A 17,203-nucleotide genomic window follows, 5' to 3' on the forward strand; every position below is an offset into this window, starting at 1 on the left:
TCCAAGGCCTCGAATATCCAGAATAGGAAATAATTAATAATAATATCAAGTAAAGTTCAATACCTAGTAAAGTATATATTTCAAGAAAGTGGATATTAACTATTTAATCCTAACAAAATATTTTGCCTTTAAAAATGTTTACAGAGAAAAAAATAAATTTTAAATATTTATAAAATTCACATACCCAAAAACAACTAATTTTCCTCCCCCCCTGTCCCCCCGCCGCGCGCATGTGCACGTGCACACACACACACACACACACACACACACACACATGAATGCACACTCACTGCTCACTCAAACACAATCCACTCCCCAAGAAGGAAGTACCTGGCTTATACCTCTCTCTTCCATTCCTTTACCAAAAGCCTCCAAAACAAATCCTAAACAGTGGCACCTGTTGATGGAGGGTCACTTCAAATTTACAATAGCCCCAGAGAAAACGTTTCAGATTAACAAAATACAGCACTAGGGAAAAGCCAGAGATATAACTGAATCAGGCTCACAAACCATTCAGGCTCTAGAAGCCAAAACAGATGGCAGTCAGAGAACTAATCAGATTGCTGGAGCCGGAAGAAATTCTGAACAACAAGCATTGTGTTATGGTTTGAAGTATGTATTTGGCACCTGTATTCTTTTGGCACTCACTTCCCTTTTTATGTTTATCTGCCTTGCATCTGCCAGATTCCTAGGGCCCGTATTACACACTAAATGCCCAGCTGCCAACTTCCCTATTCAATGTTAATCACTTAATACCTTCTACTTCGATTGGTGACAGCAAACACATTCATTAGAGATTAATCTTTTGAAATGTTCACATACCTGACCTTTCATGAAGGTTTTCTGAGCCATTATATACACCTCCAACAACAGAAAAGTATGGCTGTGAGACAGCCAGTTACAGGAAACATTTTAGTCTTTTTTTTTAGCAAATCTTAAATCATCTTACTACAAACATTATATTTTGGAGTTATGACATAATCCTAATCATGATCATAGCTTCTCACTGATATTTATAGCTTTTGCCCATAAATCTGAAATGCATAGGGCCTACATAAAGTGAAGATTGGGTAGAAGTGTGTAATTTTATTTACAAACACCAACTTTCATCGCTTACTCTTGTTACATAAAAATTTAAAAATTGTTAAACTAGGATCTTCTATTTGAATAATAATTTTAAGATGAATACCTGCTTTCCAGGATTCCTAAATCTGGTTGCAAACTAATAGTCTCTGTTGTAATTTCCACTTTCCGTACACTTCCAAAGAAATCGGTTATCAGGACATTTTTAGGATCCCTCTGAAAAAGATCAGTGCGATGTCCAGGAGTAGACACACATAGACTTTTCGGACATACCTGAAACTGAAAAAATATATGTAAGAATAATAAATACACATACAGCTTTTATTAAGCCATAACACAATATAGTAGACTGCATTGTGTTTTTAAAGCTCTCCCAACCTAAAGAAGATACATTTCTAAAGATAAAGGTTTCACTGTTATAGTAGTGCTTGACATTCTAAGAAAGTTATAAAGACATAAGAACAGGTGATAACACGGGAAACTGCCAGGGTAGAGTAAAAAACATTCAAGTTTTTGAATCATATGCTACAAAGTATATTTTGAACCCTTAAATCTATGAGAATGCAAATGCAACACTATGACAAGAGAACTGGTTTTTTCTACATCTATATCTATCTTAGGAGGTTGCTCTGCCTGAGTGGTTTCTTTAAATGTTTTGTAATTGTGACCCTTCATTCAAACTTTAAATTCAAATTAAAAATTACACGGTTGCCCTAGCTGGTTTGGCTCAGTGGACAGAGCCGCAGACTGAAGGGTCCCAGATTCGATTCCAGTCAAGGACACATGCCTAGGTTGCTGGCTCTGTCCCCAGTGGGGGGCACGCAGGAGGCAGCTGATCAGTGATTCTCTCTCATACTTCTGTCTCCCTCTCCCTTCCTCTCTGAAATCAATAAAAATATGCATATTTAAAAAAATAACATAACCCAATATGTAAAAAAAAATGAAATAGAAGTGCTCTGGATCACAGGGAGTTCAAGCATAGCCTCCCCACTAGATATCCCCCTTACTCTCCTGCTATGAACCTATGGAAACGATTCCATAAATCAAGTAACTTTCATAGTTTATGCATGATGAGAACAAATCCATGGCACCTGCAGACACCAGTGCTCCAAAGACTATTGTCTAAAAGCACAACTTCATTGCTACACAGATCTCACAGTAATTTTTAAGTTAATCTTACTCCTGATAACCCACATCAATAAATTACCAAGGACACACACATATTCAATCACTCAGCAAAGCATATAAAGTATCTATTATTACATACACTTCCTACTGTTACCTTCACAGAAGAAACAAAAATTGGTAAGACATGGTCCTGTCCTCAAGGTTTACCCAACACCCCCTTCGTTCTGAAGCTACATGAAGGTAAGGACAGTGCCTGCCTCTTTCACTAGGGTATAGCCAGTGCCTGGCACTTAGCAATAACTCAAGAAATATGTGACTGCATGAACAAGATGTAAATTAATGGGGGGAAAAGAGTGAATGTCATTGATGCACAGTAATTATCCAATCTAGAATTGTTTCAAGCTTTTATTATGCCTACTTTCTTTATTTCTTTTTAATTGATTTCAGAGAGGAAGGGAAAGGGAGAGAGAGAAACATCAATGATGAAAGGAAATCATTGATACGCTGCCTCCTGCACGCCCCCTACTGAGGATCAAGGCCACAACCCTAGCATGTGCCCTTGACCACAATCAAACCTGGGACCCTTCAGTCTGCAGGCCGACGCTCTATCCACTGAGCCAAACAAGCTAGGGCAGTTATGCCTATCTTCAATAGCAACCTCTAAATAGATTTATTTAAAAAGATACAATCAGTACAGAAAAATCAGTGGAAAAAGTGAGCTAAATTCAACAAGCCATGTCAGTACGTTGTATTAAAAGTTGTAGGTGCACAAAAATACTTAAGAAAAGGTCCCTCTACTCCAAGAACTTCCCATTAAGCGAGAAAGACACCCACACTCAGTAAGTTCAAAAAAAGATAGACTATGGTAAATGATATGAAAGAGAAATAAAGCTACGAAAAGCTTTATTTATTTTATGCAAATTCCAACAGGGAAGAATTTGGGAAGACTTCCTGAAGGAGGCAAGATCTGATTTTACTCCTGAAAAATAGGCAGAATTTCAATATGTGAATATAAAAAAGTACATTTCTGGTAAGAAAAAGAGCAGAGCAAATGAATGAAAATAGAAAAGTATCTCAAGGAAGAGCAAGATAACTGGTCTAAATCTATAGGTTTCTTGTAGTGAAGAAAAAGATACTACTGTAAAGGGAGATTCAAGGTGTGGTTTTACAAGGCTGCCTTCAGCATATGGCACAGTACCCTAGTAGTACAGGGAATAATAGACTTCACTGATCATGTTAAGATTAGCATACCTATGTGCTATAATCAAATCAAGCAAATACTTACAAGGTCATTCATATTAGTTTGGCTAGCTGGATTAATTTCTTCCAAAAATTCTAAGACATAAAATGTGTATCTATCCATAAGGTGAACTCCAATTGCAGGATCAGGTTGATGCTACAAAAAACCAAAACATATACAATAGCATATTATTCAGCCATAAAAAAAGAATAAAATAATATGGAATAAAAATAAAACAAGCTCATAGATACAGAGAACAGATTGGTGGTTGCCAAAGGCATGGAGATATGTGGTGGGCCAAATAGCTGAAGGAAGTCAAAAGGTACAAGCCTCCAGTCATAAAATAAACAAATCATGGGTGTGTAATTTATAGCACGGCAACTTCCATTAATAATTCTGTATTGCGTATTTGAACATTGCTAAAAGAGATCTTAAAAGTTCCCATTACATGAAAAAAAATTATATAACTGTGTATGGTGACAGATGTTATTTACACTTATTGTGGTGATCATTTCACAATATATACAAACTAGAGGCCTGGTGCACGAATTCAGGCACCAGTGCAGTCCTTTGGCCTGGCCTGCAGGATCAGGCCGAAACCAGCTCTCCAACATCCCCGAAAGGGTCCCAGATTGCGAGAGAACACAGGCCAGGCTGAGCGACCCCACTGGTGCACGATCGGGACCGGGGAGGCACGCGGGAGGTTGGCCAGCCAGGGAGGGACCACAGGAGGGCTCCAGGGCATGTCCAGCCTGTCTCACTCAGTCCCAATTGGCCGGACCCCAGCAGCAAGCTAACCTACCGGTAGGAGCATCTGCTCCCTGGTGGTCAGTGCACATCATAGCAGCTGGTTGACATAGCGAGCAATTGAGCGGCCTTAGCATATCATCAGCATATTACACTTTGATTGGTTGAATGGATGACCAGACAACCAGACACTTAGCATATTAGGCTTTTATTATATAAGATATCAAATCATGTTATACACCTAAAACCAATGTCAATTATACCTCAATTTAAAAAAAAAAAGTTTTAAAAGCCAAGCAAAAAATATATGTCTAATAACATAATTATAACCAATGTTTTAAATGTAATCAAAGTTTCCTTCTAAGGTATTAAAAAAGTCTAAGAATAAGAAGTAGCAGATATACTCATTAAGCATATAAGTGATTTGAGAAATAGCTACACATTCTAAAGACAATGCAGTTTACAAATGGGAAAAATTACCTACCGAGAGTGAATCTTCCCCCACTTGGCTACTAGCTAAAGCCATTATGTTAGGAGAATAAAATCGCTCATACATGGATGCTCCTTGACAAGTATCAATAATAAACAGTAGCTCATTGTAGCTGAAAGAAAAGTAGTAATATCTTTGACATGAATCATGCTGTTAATCATACATTGACTAATATTTTTACAATACTTCCATAGCATAACATGTTTAAGTTATATCTTAGTCATTTCATTAGTTAAAAATTGAAACTTTTCAGTAGAATTCCCAATACAAATTTGATATTAGAAATATTAAAGGTATAATCCTGTCCAGAAAAACCACCTCAGTGGGGAGTGGTTATTGTGCCTCAACTCTTTCCCCTTCCCTTATCTGTGCCACATAATTCAGAATCCAAATGAATACTCAATACTGAATTCAACAAACACATACTTGGTACTCATGCTGCCCTAGAAACTGACCTACATTCAGAAAAAAAAATAGAAATTTAAAAAAAAAATACACACACACACACACACACACACACATATGACTTAGTCACCATACTCAAAGAGCTTAAAAATTTAACAGGAAGACAGATGCTAAACTGTACGATAAGTGATACAAATATTTATTGAGAGCCTACAATGTGCCTGATACTAAGCTGGAAATACAACAGTCTCTGCCCTCATATTGCTTAGGAAAGTCAAAGTGCTGTAAGAGCACTGAGAAAGGACAGAGAGAACTGTAAAGAAAGGCAGGTCAGGAAAAGGTGATGTCTGACATGGGCAGTGACGAGTGAGTGTTATTGTATCCAACAAAGAAAGAAAAAGCCCATTCCAGCAAAGAAAGAAAATGCTTGTGCTAAGGCACATACATGTGAATAAGTATAAATGTTTGGGGGAATGGGAGAATAGTACTATATAGCTAGGATTTAAAGTAATTTGGGGAAATGGAGGGAAATTCATTTCAAAAAGGTAGGTTAGGTCAATCTGTAAATAAAGTATCCAATATAAAGTCTGGATCCTATCCTATAAATTTGAAGAAGCCACCAAAGGCTTTTTTTAAGTGAAAGAATAAACACAATAAGCTATATATTTTAGAATGAGCTGCCTCACTGGTGAAAGTGAAAGTAGGGAGCAGATACGTTTTCTCAGAGGTTTATCGCAGACACTGGATCTAGGCAAATAGCTAACATTGCACCTAGAAAAGAAAGTATGTAATCTTTCTTTTTTAATTTTTTTTTATTGATTTCAGAAAGGAAGGGAGAGGGAGAGAGAGATAGAAACATCAATGATGACAGAGAATCACTGATTGGCTGCTTTCTGCACACCCTATACTGGGAACCGAGCCCACAATTGGGCATGTGCCCTGACCAGGAATCGAACTGTGACCTCCTGGTTCATAGGTTGATGCTCAACCATTGAGCCAAGCCGGTCAGGCAAAAGTATGTAATCTTGAACCACAATATCTAAGCAGGTGATAGAAGGTACAATTAATATAACATTTCTTCTGAGACAAACTCAGTGGAGGCCCCTGAGGATAGAAACTTCTAAGGTTACATGAAGCAGTACAATATTGCACCACCTGGGCATGGATCCTAGTGCTGGCACTTTCTAGTTGTGTAAAGCGTGGCAAGTTACTTAATCTGTTTAGCTCAATTTAATCATTTATAAAAAGAAGGAATAATAAAAGTAGCTACTTCATGGAGCTGTTATTAAAACTTAATCACACAATGCCCAGCATCTACTATGCATTCAATAAATGTAAACTATGAATAAGATAAAACCAGTACCTAGCAAAATCTTCCTCCTCAATACTTCCATATATTCTGCTTATGCTTATAATTCAATATTTATAATATTTAATTTGTAGCGCAGTTGTGTATTTTCTTCTACTATATTTTTAACCCTTTCAAGGCAAAATAAGCATCACATTCCCCTCTGTGCCATATGTTTAAAAAGTACCCATAGGTGTTTCTTGAAGGTAACCAAGTTAAAAGCAGTGCTATGGCTATTTTTTAACTTTATTTTTATTGCTGACACTATTACAGATGTCCCCATTTTCCTCCCTTTGCCCACTCCATCCAGTCCTGCTCCCCGCTTCCTTCTGGCCATCACCACACTGTTTTATTTTAAATTCACTCAATAAGTGCCAGGAGCCGGTACATCCTTGCTGCTTGACACAGTCGCTGCAGGGAAGAAACATCTGCACAGCATCTGTTTCAAGGGATCTGGCGTATATGGCATACTGTTCTTAATATGTTTGCTCCCCTTCTTGGCGCCATGTGTTTTAACCAAGGTCACTAAGCTACATAATCTTTACTCCCTGGAATGGAGATAAGAAACGCCCTAACCTTTGTAATAGAAATTGACAGGATTAAAATCGGCTGGTATAAATACGGATGTAACAAGACAATAAACATGAGATCCTCTTCAGATCCTCATCAGTTCCTAACCAGAACTCCGACCAGAACTTTGGCTGGAGATCCTGGCTAGAGGTCCTGACTAGGCTGCTGATCAACTGAAGGCTGTCTTCGTGTCATTCCTTCTTCGCCGACTCCGTCCACACCTTTGGGGACCCCTGGACCCACTGGGATTGGACCCCAGCAAATAAGTTCATGTAACAACTTTCAACTAAAGGGATGCTTAGCATTAGATTAATAACAATATATCATCATAATGTGAGTCAAGTTACAAATTTTATGCTAATGGTAATTTCAACATTTTTTTCCAAATAGTAACATATTGTTATCACACGCAGGGCCAGAGAATGTGCAAAAAGTAAGAATAGGTACAAGTTGGAAAATGAATATATGTTCATAATCCCCCTACATAATGAGGAACGTTGTTAGTGGGACTCTTAGCTCCTCAAAAAGATGGCTAAATAATAAGAGTTGTTATCTTAAAAGGTTAACTTTTTTCCATGTTCTTCAATAACTCTGAATTTTTTCTTCTAAAAATAACTCCATTCAATAGAAATAACAAACATAAATCTAAAAGAAATGATTCAAATAAATTAAAAATCTCACAAAGTAGGACCTACAGATCTACTAACCATGGAAAAATTAGGTACCAATTTATCTTGTGAAAAGTAGTTATTTGCTAATTACCGTCTTTTCTGCCACATTTGTTCAAAAGCATCTGCAAGTTCTATGTTGGTAATTTCTTCAGAATCTTGAAATTTCAAGAAACCATTGCCACCATGTCCTTATAGGAAGAGGCAAAAAGATCAAACAGACACATTTTTTTAATGCAAACTACATATATCCAGATATAAATATTTATTTCTTTCATGGCAATCTTTAATATTATTTGTTATTACATACTCTAAAGTAAAAAATACTGTGAAAGTTAATTTTATACCAATTAGAAAGAGAATAATGATAGACATAAAAATAGTAGATATAATATCTCTAAGAGTTTTTCTATCATTCAATTATAGAAAAGCACATTTATATTTTCTCATTGGCTCCATTATTAGGTCAGAAATGAGTTTCCATAGATGAAAATTTCTCATACACTGAGCAAACACGTGTGGTGAGAAAGAAGTAGAAGACACTAGCAAGTCTCATGGTATGCCAGCACTATTCAGTGTATACTTGGAATGCTTTACTACTAGAAAGTGTAGTTATCACTTAAAAAGTGATGTTTTTACAAGTATCAAATTCCACCCTGGAGAGCTGACCAGAAGATTCTGACATTTAGAATGAATTAAAGACTCAATCTGTCTGGATTCTAACAACAGCTTATCCACTTAATGACTGTCATCTTAAATTACTTAATCTTTCTATGCCTCAGTTTCTTCAGCTGTAAAGTGAGAAATATGTCAGTAAGACCTTCATTAGCATGCCTACATAGCTACAGATTTTATAAAGGCACCTCCCACTGGGCAGCAAAATAGAAAAAGTTTTCTATTTTACTGCCTCTCTGAATATATGCAGTCCTGTGAGCTCAGAAGTGGTTAGTGGGTATGCCTTTGTGGGGGGAAAATACTTCTCCTTCCCATTAGACAACTCTATGGCAGGGCACACAGCTTAGTAAGTGTAAACATATACTGAATTTTAGCTGCCACTCAACTCCCTACCCAAACACTTAAGTGAAGTGCACAACCCACACAACCCTATATCAATTCTAAATATCAGCACCTTCGGTTGCTGTGAGGATGAAATGAACTAGACACAGTGGTTTAGAATACTACCTTAGGTATAGTAAGCCTCAGTAAATACTAGCTATTATCAGTTTTATTACCATATTATAATTAGCAACCCTCCTGTCTTCTTCCATGGGTTAGCAAACTCCTTCTGTAAAGGGCCAGGTAGTAAATGTTACAGGCTTGTGGGTCATCAGGACTCTGCTATTGTAGTGTAAAAGCAGTCATAGAAAACATGTAAAACAAATGGATGCGACTATGTTCCACTAAAACTTGATTTTCAAAACAGGGAGCCCTTTCATGGACCATCATTTACAAAATCCTATTTTAGATTACTGGAATTTCTTCCATATCAGTCAACTCAGAAAAAAAATTGTTGTAAAACCTCTTGTTTGGTGCATCAAATAAAGCTAAGCTACAAGACTATATACTTCGTCCCATTTGCCACAAAGGCTTTAAAATTTCTTGTAACTTAAATAAACTAAAATTAAAATTTTCCTAACTCCATTAACTCTGCTGTGTTCATTTATAAGGTTTATAAAGTGACTGCATTTTAAAAGCTGTAAATAAATGCAGAATGATAGATAAATAAAAGGAAACCGCTAAGTAGGGGTCAGTAACAGCCTTCCTGTGACATCTAAGAATCATTCTGCACCTGTTTTATCATCAGCTTAATGGAATGTCCCTGAAAAAAAATGTTTAAATGACAACTGATCAACATTCATATTTACTGAATACTACTATAAGACAGGGCACTGGTGATAAAAAGGTGAAAAACACATCATCATTGACACCTTGGAGTTCAAAATGTAATAAAGTCAATAAATATCCAGACAAAAAAGTAATCATAACTTAAATGCTAAAATAGAAACTGCAGATTAATATGGAAGTGCAAAGAAAAGAGCTACACCAGCCATGGAGATGAGAAGTATCTTAGGCAATACCAGGACATACCAGGACACTTCTGAGGAAGAAAGGAGGCACTATCAATTACATGGGGACAACAGGTGTAAACTCAAACTGCTGCAAGCAATTGAAAACATAGGTCACCCTAGACTTAGAAAGGAAAATCACTGAGACTAAAACGTTAAGGAGTAATCAGATAGGCAAAGTGAGCTGAGAAGACATCAATAAGCAAAGGCAATAAGCGTAAGCAAACAATATGAGGACAGAAATAGTCCACTGCTTGGAAGGGAATTAGAAAAAGTATAAGAACTAAAATTAGATAAGTAATAATACGAACTGAATTATATTAATTATATATTACATACAGTATAACTCCACAAATAACATAACTATATTATGGAGGACTTTACAACAGCACTCAATGTATAGACAAAAGACTACAGCAGCTCATATTGGGGAACTATATTAAAAATGCAGTTTCATGAGCCACACTCTGGAGCAAAACTAAATCAGGATTTTAGGAAAAGGCCTAAGTATCTGCATTTAGGTAATCCTTATACACACTAATATTTGAGACTCCATCATTGGAAACCAGAGGTTTAAGAAGAGGAGGGATAGATTTGCAATTTCTATTAAATACTTCAGTAGGACAATTAATAGGAGACAAAACTGAAGGCAAGGAGGCTAAAGCAGGATATTAAGTAAAACATAAGAAGCTTTACCAGGGTAATAGTAAAAAACAGAAATAAGAAACTAAGGGACAGCACAAAACGTAACACTGTTCTTAAATATTATTTCAAGTTGTTATATATTATGAGAACTAAATAACAGAGGGAACCGTATAACAAATCAACTATTTTAACCAAAAAATCATTTAAGTTGTTTAAATTTCTTTCCATGCAAATTTCTTATTGAAAAGAGTAGCAATATATCCTATTATTAAATATCTAAATTCTGAAATTACCTGTCATATAAATAAGAATATTGCTCCTATCATCAGAAAGAAGACGTTTTGACCGAGGAGTACTAGGTGGGATCCTCCCAGTTAATACCCGTAAAAAATTCTCCACAGTTACCTGAAAAAGAGAGAGAGAGAGAGAGAGAGAGAGATATCAGATAAAATAGAACATAGGGAAACCTGATAATTTTTTTTTTACTTAAAAAAACATTCTTTCTCCTTTTTCTATGTATTATTCAATATAAATTGAAAATAAACACAAAGAGAAATAAACTAAAAATATATTCATTTAAATATGCACCTCAAAATAACTGCCTTCATTTAAAAAAAACTAACAAAAACTACTTGGAGCGGGGGGAGGGGAGTTAATTCTAAATTTAAAACTTAAAAGCTATGCAAAGTATTGCCAAGAATTTTATAAATCTGGCTTCATAGGCAATTCTTTAGGAAGATAAAAAAATATATAGAAACTTGTGAATAAATTCAGCTATATAACTATCGCAGTTAATCTGGGCAACCACTTCCGTCAGTTCTAGTTCAACCATGAAAGACAGGTCCATAAATCATAAAAATAAAACCATATGGATCGGTCCATGAATAATCCCCAAGTTATGTATCTTTGATTTTTTAGTGCATTTTGTTAAATTTCACGAAGAATATCTTTAACATGTAAAAAATTCATGCCTCTTTAAACCAGATTTCCCAACCTGGAATTTCTGCACCTCTGGGATTCTTTGAAAGCATATTTAAAGTCATGGAGAACGTAATGCTAATTTAAAGTTATATTATACAGATCTAAATTTAAAAAGCAGAAAATCTTTCTAGCTTTTTTGTTTGGCTTTGTCGGAGTAACACTCCCTCCACGTTCTGCATGGAGTAGGGTTCGGTATCTGAAAGAGGAGCCGCACACAAGTGAAAGAAAAAGACACGAGATAATTTTGCAATATTGGGGGACCAGGCGGGCAAGTCCCGAAGGACTTCCACTGATGCTCAGGCCGCTCCAAGCTTTTATTTGATCTTGGGTAGCCCTAGGGTAAGGAGTTTTGTCTGGGGTAGCCTTAGGGTAAGGAGGTTTGTCTGGGGTAGCCTTAGGGTAAGGAGGTTTGAATGACAATTTCCAGAAATAGGCAGAATATCTGATCAACAATAATCAACAAGGATCTACACAAGTATCTAAGGAATTAAGGGAACTAAGGTGGGGATGCTTCAGCTATTATTACCTAAATTAACTGGGTGGTTCCTAGATTAACTGGGTGGTGCAGTTCTGACCTTTTGCTAGGACTTCAAAGGTTACTAGCTTTTGGGGGTCTGTCTAAACTCAGCTAGTGAAGACAATGAATGGACTCCGGCAGGCTTTTCTCTAGATCATGGTGTGTGCGTGCGTGCGTGTGTGTGTGTGTGTGTGTGTGTGTGTGTGTAAGCTCTTTGGTTTAAATTTATCCCAGAAGACAGCAAATTTTTAAGTGTTTTAATAGGATGTCTTATTGGCTAAAAAGGAAGGAAAAATTCTGTTCTACATTTTATAATGACTAAATAAACAAATAGAAAGTCCAACATTTATATACATTTAATCATTCAACAAATATTCTTTAAAGTCTTTAAAGGGCTAAAGGTACTTGCTAGATATAAGATAGGTAATATATAAGTCATGTCCTCAAGTAGTTTACAGCCTGGAAGGACATAGATATGCTTTTAAAATTGCTTCAAAACAATTCTGGGAATACAGCACATTGTGTCTTACTTTTGGTAGACTTCGTAAAAGAAGGATTATTGAGGAAAACTTCATTAAAGAACACTTCAAATTTTAAACATATTCACAATCTTTCTTTTATTATTAATTTCAGAGAAGAAGAGAAATGGAGAGAGAGAGAAACATCAATGATGAGAGAGAATCATTGATTGGCTGCCTCTGGTAGGCCCCACACTGGGAATCAAGCCCACAACCTGGGCATGTAGCCTGACGGGGAATAGAACCATGACCTCTTGGTTCATAGGTCAATGCTCAACCACTGAGTCATGCCAGCTGGGCTACAATCTATTAAACTTAAAATGACATTTCAAGGGAGAAAATATAGTATAGTGCCACTATTCAAGTTTACATTTTTATTTTTAATCATATATGCATAAAAACACTAGAAGCATATTAAAAGTGGTTACCTCTAAGTAGTAGAAACATGGGTGAGTTTTTTGTTAGTCATTTTAATTTTTCCACAATTAATATATTTACTAAAAATATAAAACTTAAAATTTTTGATCAAATATGAAAAACAAATAATACATTTACTGTAAAGGAAAGTTAATATATGAAACCTCACTAAAATGCTCTCATAAAAACAAAGATAAAATTATTTTATCCTAAATACATATTTAAAATATTCATGTTGTGATAGTTTTACTTATATATTGTTTCCTTAATATGAACTCCAGAAACAGAATTATATCAAGGCTTAAATAACTATTATGTACAAAGTTTGAAGACAAAGAACAATACTATTTTATTCTACCACTATTTTAGAACTTAAGAGTAACAATAACTACATTTCAAAAATGTTGCTAAATTAAAAATTTACCTCATAACTTCTATAATCTACTTCCACATCATCTCCATATACATTTAGTTCCATATTCTTGTGACTAAATACTGTAGCTGGCTTGGGATTCCTAGGGTTGCAGGCCATATCATCTGCAAGCATCAGAACAATGTGGCTAGAAAAAAAATTCCAGAAAATATATTATTTAAATAAAACCAAAAAGTTAAAAACAGATGCATTTTCTTTATGTCATGTGGCATTGTTTTCATTCTTTCCTTCATTAAAAATAACTTGAGCCCTAACCGGTTTGGCTCAGCGGATAGAGCGTCGGCCTGCGGACTCAAGGGTCCCAGGTTCAATTTCAGTCAAGGACACATCCCCAGTGGGGAGTGTGCAGGAGGCAGCTGATCGGTGTTTCTCTCTCATCGATGTTTCTAACTCTCTATCCCTCTCCCTTCCTCTCTGTAAAAACTCAATAAAATATATTTTTTAAAAAATAACTTGAAATCATTATTGATTACATACTTAAAAGAATTATTTTTTCATATCCTTATATAGTATAAGTTTTAAAGTAGAAAAATTAGAGCAATCTGGCATGAATTTATCTACAGAACTTAAAGTTACTAATTTAAATTTTTTTCCCAACAGAGTGTACTTTATGCCATATAGCAAGAGGAAGCTGTAGGAACCACACTGTCCTCCCCAAACATTTAAAAATAAATTAGTAATATGTGACATTCTCAGGACTTACACAGTTCATGTTAAACTATGATATTCCAACGAATTTGACTGTCAGAAGCACAAATGCTTAAATATGAAGACACGCAATCCAGAAGCAAGTGCAATCAGTGTATCACAGGATTACATCTCCTACCCAATCACTCTTCACTAGCTCCAGCTCCCCAGTACCAGCCACCATCATCTCTTGATTGGACGACACTAGAATAGCTCCCCCCTGGCTTCGTGCTTCCATTCTCACCTTTTTACAGTCCATTTTCCTTATAGCCACCAGGGTGATCTTCCTTAAATAAGTCAAAACATTAAACTTTCTTACTTAAAACCCTCCAAGGACTCGCCACTATAATTAGAGGAAAATCAAAACTCCTTACATGGTCTAAAAAGCTCAATTAATGTGGTCTCTATCTCTCTAGCTTTGTTTGGCCGCTACCATCCACCATGTTCCATCACTGGCCTTTCTGTCCTACGAATATGCCAAGCCTTCCCCATTTCAGGGGCTACTGACCAAATTTAGACTTCTCTTCTCCCAAGTCTTCATATCATTTCAACCTCAGCTTAGATATTCTATTCTCATTATGTATTTTATTTTCTACAGGTGATTTATGAATCTGAATCCCTATCATCTCCCACCACCACCACCCCCATTAGATTACAAACTCTCTGAGGGCAGGGCTTTATCTACCCTGATTCACCACTGTAACCATCAGTAATACAGCCTGGTATATAGTAGGTATTCAATTAATATTCATTGAGTGAACGAAATATTTTCATTTTTGCATATACTTTCTTTAAGAGAAAATTACAAAATTTCTCTTAAATACTTATCTTTATCTTACCATTAAAACAGCTGGACATCAATTATTAATTCTACCTTGTACTTGAGCTTCCCAAACATAAGGGAAAGATTAATTTGGCATATGCAACTAGTTTGGCAGGAGATAACAAGAAGAAAATGTTCTGCTGCATATGTTCCAAATACATTAAAGTTCAAAACTGAATCATTTTGATTTTTCTTGAAAATTGGCTAGGTTTATATTTTGAAAGGGTTCCAACTCCACCACATTCAAAGATCAGATCTTCAGCTGTTACTGATTCATATTCAAAAAATGATGAAAGTTATTCCTCTTAAAATGGAAAATATATCTTATATTTTTAATAATGTAAGATGATTAGCTTATATTAAGTGATTATTAATCAGATATTTTTGTTAAAAGCCACCATTAAACAATACTGAACTGACCTCCCAATCTCAGTATGAAAATAAAAAGTATTTCTTTAGGCCATGTTTTTGGTTTAAGATTCAGTATCTACTCAATGTCAATATCATAAAGAAGTAATAATTTCAGCTTCAAATTATAAATTCAATCAATATTTTTCCTAAAATTTTTAAATCTATTTTTCAATTACAGGTGACATATAACATTATATTAGTTTCAGGTTTTCCTCCAGATGCTTTTGAGCCTCAGTATAAGCACAATAACCCTATGTTAACATAATCAATATACCATTTAAAAATCATTATGTTTGTGGATAGTAAATGAAAAACTGGACAGGAAACAGACTGAATTTCAAAGGTTTAGAAGTCCAACCACACACTCTGTTCACTGTTTCTAAAACTTACGAAATGTTCAATTCAGAACTGTTTTCCAAGAGGAAAAAAATTCTCACTTGGTCCAAGTGTTAAATTGTTTGTATAATAATACTTACATACAGGGGTCCTCAAACTACAGCCTGCGGGCCACATGCGGCCCGCCGAAAACATTTATCCGGCCCGCTGGGTGTTTTTGCCGCCGCTGTGTGCATAGGAATTTGTTCATAGTATTTTTTTAAACTATAGTCTGGCCCTCCAACGGTCTGAGGGACAGTGAACTGGCCCCCTGTTTAAAAAGTTTCAGGAACCCTGCTTACATATATACATGAAAGTTAACTCCTTAAGTTTATAGTTCTTATCTACACTAATAAAAGAGAAACATGGTAATTAGCGTACGACCGCTACCCTTCCCCTTGGCTAATCAGCATATCCTTATGCAAATTAACTGTCAGCCAAGATGGCGGCCGGCAGCCAAGCAGCTGGAAGCAAACATGAGGCTTGCTTGCTTCAGTGACTGCAAACTCCAACGTTCCCCGCCTGCCTTGCCGGCCTCTGAGCTGGCAGTTTGAAACATTCTAACAAATATAGAAGCTAAACAAAACCCCAGAAACCAGCTTTCAGCCGGCCGGGATCTCAGAGCTGGAGTTATACATTGTTTCGATTATAGAACGCAAACAAACCAGATACCTGCTTTCAGCAGCAGAAGCCTCAGAGCTAGAGCCAGAGCTAAAGCTGGCCCAGAATAAAAAAAAAGAGAGAGAAAAAAAAGGAGCGGTTGGGAGCTTCAGTCAACAACTGCCAGCCTGAAAACGGCCCTCAGCCCCTCACCCAGACTGGCCAGGCACCCCAGTGGGGACCCCCACCCTGATCCAGGACACCCTTCAGGGCAAACCAGCCGGCCCCCAGGCCTCTATCCTATATAGTAAAAGGGTAATATGCCTCCCAGCACTGGGATCAGCGGAGCCACGAGGCCTCCTGGCACCAGATCAGCGTGACAGGGGGCAGCGCCCTAACCCCCTGATTGCCCTGCAGCTCCGTGTGTGACAGGGTGCGGCGCCCCAACCCTCCCCCCCCACAGGCCCTGCTCTGTGTGTGACAGGGTAGAGCCATAACCTCCCCATCGGCCCTGCCCGGAGAGTGTGACAGTGGCGGCGCCCCAACCCCCTGATCAGCCCTGCTCTGTGGGTGATAGAGGGCGGCGCCCCAACCACCTGATCCGCCCTGCTCTGTGTGTGACATGGGACTGTGCCCTAACTCCCCTATCGGCCCTACTCTGTGCGTGACAGGGGGGAGCTCCCCAACCCCCTGATGGGCCCTGCTCTGTGCGTGACAGGGGGTGGCGCCGCAACCTCCCCATCGACCCTGCCTTGAGTGTGACAGGGGACGGTGCGCCAACCCCCCAATCGGCCCCACCCTGAGCATGCCTGAGGGTGGCATCGCAACCTCCCAATCCGCCCTGCTCTGTGCATGACAGGGGGCGGCGCCCCAACTCCCCAATCAGCCCTGCTCTGAGCCCAACCAGGGGCTGCACCTAGGGATTGGGCCTGCCCTCTGCCACCCAGGAGCAGGCCTAAGCCAGCAGGTCGTTATCTCCTGAGGGGTCCCAGACTGCGAGAGGGCACAGGCAGGGCTAAGGACCCCACCCCCACCCCAGTGCACAAATTTT

At 37.6% G+C, this 17,203-nt stretch overlaps 1 protein-coding gene across 1 annotated transcript in view; it reads right to left on the reverse strand.

Annotated features, from left to right (window-relative positions):
- The window catches only part of PIGK (phosphatidylinositol glycan anchor biosynthesis class K), a 99,868-nt gene that overhangs the window by 52,501 nt on the left and 30,164 nt on the right, over nucleotides 1–17,203 (reverse strand). The window contains exons 4-9 of the mRNA XM_070405401.1: nucleotides 13,248–13,383; nucleotides 10,684–10,795; nucleotides 7,774–7,870; nucleotides 4,683–4,800; nucleotides 3,497–3,607; nucleotides 1,190–1,362 (exon numbers count right to left, since the gene is read on the reverse strand). Coding sequence (XP_070261502.1) covers nucleotides 1,190–1,362; nucleotides 3,497–3,607; nucleotides 4,683–4,800; nucleotides 7,774–7,870; nucleotides 10,684–10,795; nucleotides 13,248–13,383 — 747 coding nt within the window. The remainder of the gene's footprint in view (nucleotides 1–1,189; nucleotides 1,363–3,496; nucleotides 3,608–4,682; nucleotides 4,801–7,773; nucleotides 7,871–10,683; nucleotides 10,796–13,247; nucleotides 13,384–17,203) is intronic.

Source organism: Myotis yumanensis, unplaced genomic scaffold (genome assembly GCF_028538775.1).
Source record: "Myotis yumanensis isolate MYYU_CA2020_CCGP unplaced genomic scaffold, mMyoYum1.0.hap1 SCAF_2, whole genome shotgun sequence".
NCBI classification, from domain to species: Eukaryota; Metazoa; Chordata; class Mammalia; order Chiroptera; family Vespertilionidae; genus Myotis; species Myotis yumanensis.